The sequence below is a fragment of the Fulmarus glacialis genome, unplaced genomic scaffold (genome assembly GCF_000690835.1).
Source record: "Fulmarus glacialis isolate BGI_N327 unplaced genomic scaffold, ASM69083v1 scaffold18379, whole genome shotgun sequence".
Lineage (NCBI taxonomy): Eukaryota > Metazoa > Chordata > Aves > Procellariiformes > Procellariidae > Fulmarus > Fulmarus glacialis.
In genome coordinates, this window is record NW_009232811.1 from 1 (window position 1) to 4,136 (window position 4,136).

The window sequence follows — 4,136 nt, forward strand, 5'->3', positions numbered from 1 at the left end:
CTGGATTCCCCCACCGGTGAGTCCCTCTGTCCTCCGTGGGACAGGTGCAGGGAGAGCAGGGGTAACGGGTGGCCACGCTGGTCGCGGGGCACAGGGTACCCAAGCAAGCGTGGGTTTCCCTTCCTCAAGCCACCTCGGTGCTATCGCAAAAAGCTCTCGGTGATGCTGTGGCTCATTCCCAGCTTTAGGCTGTATCTGAATTTCCCATTGCTTGTCACACTGTCCTTGTGGTTCTCCAAAAGCTGTTGGCACCGCTTTGGGGCTGTTCTCGGCTATATTAATTGCACATGCCAGTATCTTGTTAGTCTGTGTAGGGTTGTACACTGAGTTGAGATTTCTACTGAATAGGCAGGGTGACGCCCAGCCGCCTTCTCTGAGTTCCCATTGCCAGATCTGCGAGCTGGGCCCGTCAGATTTGTTGTAGCGGGCATTTAGCAGTCCTTGGTGTTTGGTGCTGCCATCACTTGCTGTCCTCTTGTTACTACATCGGTTCCCTGAAGGGTCTCTGATATTGCCATGATACTTCTGCATCATCCTCAGTTGTCTGCTTGCTCCATTGGCAGAAGCCTTGAAGCAGGGTGGTGTTTCCCAGCCCTTGCTGCTAACCTCTTACTGTGATAAAAGGTGACCATTTGCCTAATATCTCTGTCAGCTTTTGAACGAGGATGATGCTGACAAACTAGTGACGCTAGCACTGGGCCTTTGCAAGATTTCTGGAAGCTTAAATTACGTAAATAAAGTGTTTACATAAATATTTCCGGAAAACTAAGTTTCCTGCCCAGATGCACTCAGAGCTCTCCAGGCTATTGGGATGTGGTTTTCCTTCGTGCATGCCAGGCATTATCATACTCAGGATCTGTTTCTGTTAAAATTGTTGCTTTAATGAGTTTACCTGGTACACATGTCAGAACCAGCATATAATTATCCAGCCACCTCAGGGCTTTTCTTAAATATGGAAACAGTTCAAGCACCCCACAAAAAGCTGGGAACGATGACTGTCACTAGAAAGTCACAGTGTGTCCAAGTGTAGCACAGTTACGAAGTCATGGGGTGCTCTGTCCCTTCCACTCATGCCTGGTGGCTTTTCCTGCCTGATTTGTTCATCTGCTTTGATGACTTTTTTTTTTTTAACCCCTCCGCCCATGGCAGGTATTTTTTTCCTGCTTGCAAAAAGCAGTTACTCACGTGTGGTAATGTCATCCCTTAAAATCCTGGGGATGTACCCTCCAGGTTGCAAGGGGGCTGGGGCATGCCCAAATAGTCTCACCCTCCTCAGGGTGCGTGGGAGCATCAGTCACCCCCCATAGGGCTTCCTTGGTCACTTGTGAATTTTTTTTTTTTTTTTTTTTTTCCCCTCCCCCTGGCAGGTAAAAGCAGCCCGACGGAGAAGGGGGAGGTGACGGCAGCAGCGGTGTGTGCCAGCTGCAGGGTGCCTGCCCGGGGTCACAGGACGCTGGAGCTGGCCCTGGCCTGGGACATGCCCCGTGTTCACTTTGGCTCCAAGGAGAAGCTGCATCTCAGGTGGGTGGGTTGTCTCCCGTGGGGCTTGGCTCAAGTCCCCCAAGCCCCCTTCTCCCTGCCTCCGGGCTTGAGTGCCACCTGGGGAGCCTTGTGCCACCTGCTCCCTGTAGCCGTGGCCCTGCCAGCTCATGGAGGGGACCCTCTCCCCAGTGCCTGCTCCTCAACACCCCTGCACTAGGAGTCGCATTATTCCAGTGTTCACTGTAGTCCAGCCCCTCTCCTGTGGCCGGGTGGGCTTCCCAGCCTGAGCCTGCAGTGTACTGACCAAACCCCCGCTCGGCAGGCGGTACACCCGGTTTTTTGGCAGCAGAGGTGATGCTGCTCCTGCTCTGTCGCATCACGCCTTGACGCACTATGAGGAGTGGGAGAGGAAGATCGAAGCATGGCAGAAGCCCATCCTGGAGAACAGGTAGCGTTGACGGGAGCACCTTCCTGGTGGCCTCCTGGGGCTGGTCAGAGCAGGAGCATCACCACCTCGGTCACTGTGGTTGACTTTCCATCTTGCCTGCAGCCAGCTGCCTTCCTGGTACAAGTCAGCCCTCTTCAATGAGCTGTACTTCATGACGGATGGGGGGACCATCTGGGTGGAGCTGCCCCCGGACTGCTGCTCCGAGGACCTGCAGGGACCGGCGGGTGCTGGCCTCTCCCACTTCCTCCCTGTCCTGCGGGAGTACGGAAGGTTTGCTTATTTGGAAGGTAACTTGCAGGGACATGATGGATGGTCCCAATTCAACCCTTCCCCATTGCTGTCACCAGGTGTTTTTAACCTGCTGTGGGGATGCTTTTTGCACCCTGATGGGTAGGGAGCAGTGCTGTTCTCAGCAAAACCCCTTGCAGGACCAAGCCCTGTAGGATATGGCATGAGGTCTTCTCCCTAGGTGCTGTATGTAGAGAATAAATCCCATTTCTAATGGGAGCCTCTGCCTATGCCGGAAAAGAGCCCACCCTCCTGGGCCATGTGGGAGGGGGGACCTGCCCCTCCTTTCCCCTCCCTGTGGCGGGTCTCACATCCCTCACCATCTCCCCTATCCTTCCAGGCCAGGAGTACCGAATGTACAACACCTACGATGTCCACTTCTACGCCTCCTTTGCTCTTGTCATGCTGTGGCCCAAGCTGCAGATCAGCCTGCAGTATGACATTGGTGAGTGACCCAGGAGACCCTGGCTTGATGCCTGCTGATGTCTTCACCTAGGGAAGAGACGGAGGATTTGGGACAGCGTCTGCCACAGAAGTCTGTGCCATGGAGCCAGCATCCCCCTCCAGTTCCTCTGCTGGACCCAGGACTTGCAAACCCCCAACGTTGCTGCCTCTTGGCATCTCTCTACCCAGCACTGGGGTGCCTTCTTGCCACACTGGGGGTGCACAGCTGGCTCTGCCTTCCTCGGGGGAGTCCCTCTCTCCGTCATCCTTGCAGAGGAGAAGCATGGAGCTGTTTGCAGATCCTGATGCTTTGAGTGGGCTTGGAGGCTGTGGGTGGTAGCCCAACCAGTGGTGGAGCACAGCCCTTTGTTGGGCTGTGGGAGGGCTGAGCCCAGTGGGCTTCCCTCCTAGCCCTGGGTGCTGCCACCACCTTGCCTAAGGAGGTGGTGACAGTTGCATGTGCCCTGCTGAGGGGAGACTGGAAGCAGCCTGATGTCCCCTCAGCCCTTTGCAGAGGGCTGTGGTCTTGCAGCTGGACCCCCAAAGGGCAGCCTGGTGTGCTGGTGCTGGTGGCCCTACCTTGCCTTTGCTTGGAGCTTGCTGCTGCAGTGCCTGCTGCCTTTCTAATGTCTCTTGCTCTGTGTCCTCTCCAGCCATCACAGTGGTGAACGAGGATGTCCAGACCCGGCAGTACTTGATGTGTGGTCAGACAGCCCAGGTGAAGCTGAAGAATGTGGTGCCGCACGACATTGGAGACCCAGGTGGGGGGTCTGGTCGGACCTGCTAGGGGGGACAGAAGGGGTGCAGGGCTGCTCACACAACTTTCTCAGGATAGTTAACTCCCAAGCTGTGGAAAAGAGGTATGGTGCATGGAATACACTGTTTGTTTTCTGGGAATGGAAAGCTTGGATGGTCTGGGGTGGTGATGAGGTCCATGCTGCATGGAGCTTATACACGGGGGACAGAAGGAAGCTGAGCAGTAGCAGGAAGGCTGCTCTCACTAGAGGTGGCACAGGGTGCAACATGTTATTCTAGTGCTGTTTGATCACAGCACCCTTGGGACCTTGCTTCTGGGTAGGAGAGGTGACATTCGTTGCTTGCTGCCCTGCTCCATCTGCTCTGTCCTTGCTTAGGTGACGAGCCGTGGCAGCGTGTCAATGCCTACCTGATGCATGACACAGCTGACTGGAAGGACCTCAACCTGAAGTTTGTGCTGCAGGTGTATCGCGACTACTACCTGACACACGACTCCCTGTACTTGAGGGACATGTGGCCAGTCTGCCAGGTACTGGGAGGAGACCAGACCATGGGGCATCCCCACGCACACTTCCCTTGGGAGCCGTGCGACATCCCAAGAGGATGGATGCTCCCAAGCAGAGTGTGAGGGGTAGCCAGGATGCAGGGACTGCATGATCGACTCCTGCCTCTCCCACAGGATGTGCTGGAGTCAGAGCTGAAGGTTTATACCGGTTAA

General features: G+C 55.5%; 1 protein-coding gene across 1 annotated transcript in view; it reads left to right on the forward strand.

The window, feature by feature from the left end:
* Window positions 1–3: 3 nt before the first annotated feature.
* The window catches only part of GBA2 (glucosidase, beta (bile acid) 2), a gene marked incomplete at its 5' end in the record, with an annotated part of 8,659 nt that continues 4,526 nt past the window's right edge, over window positions 4–4,136 (forward strand). The window contains 7 exons of the mRNA XM_009585089.1: window positions 4–16; window positions 1,368–1,521; window positions 1,805–1,930; window positions 2,033–2,217; window positions 2,559–2,663; window positions 3,316–3,423; window positions 3,796–3,947. Coding sequence (XP_009583384.1) covers window positions 4–16; window positions 1,368–1,521; window positions 1,805–1,930; window positions 2,033–2,217; window positions 2,559–2,663; window positions 3,316–3,423; window positions 3,796–3,947 — 843 coding nt within the window. The remainder of the gene's footprint in view (window positions 17–1,367; window positions 1,522–1,804; window positions 1,931–2,032; window positions 2,218–2,558; window positions 2,664–3,315; window positions 3,424–3,795; window positions 3,948–4,136) is intronic.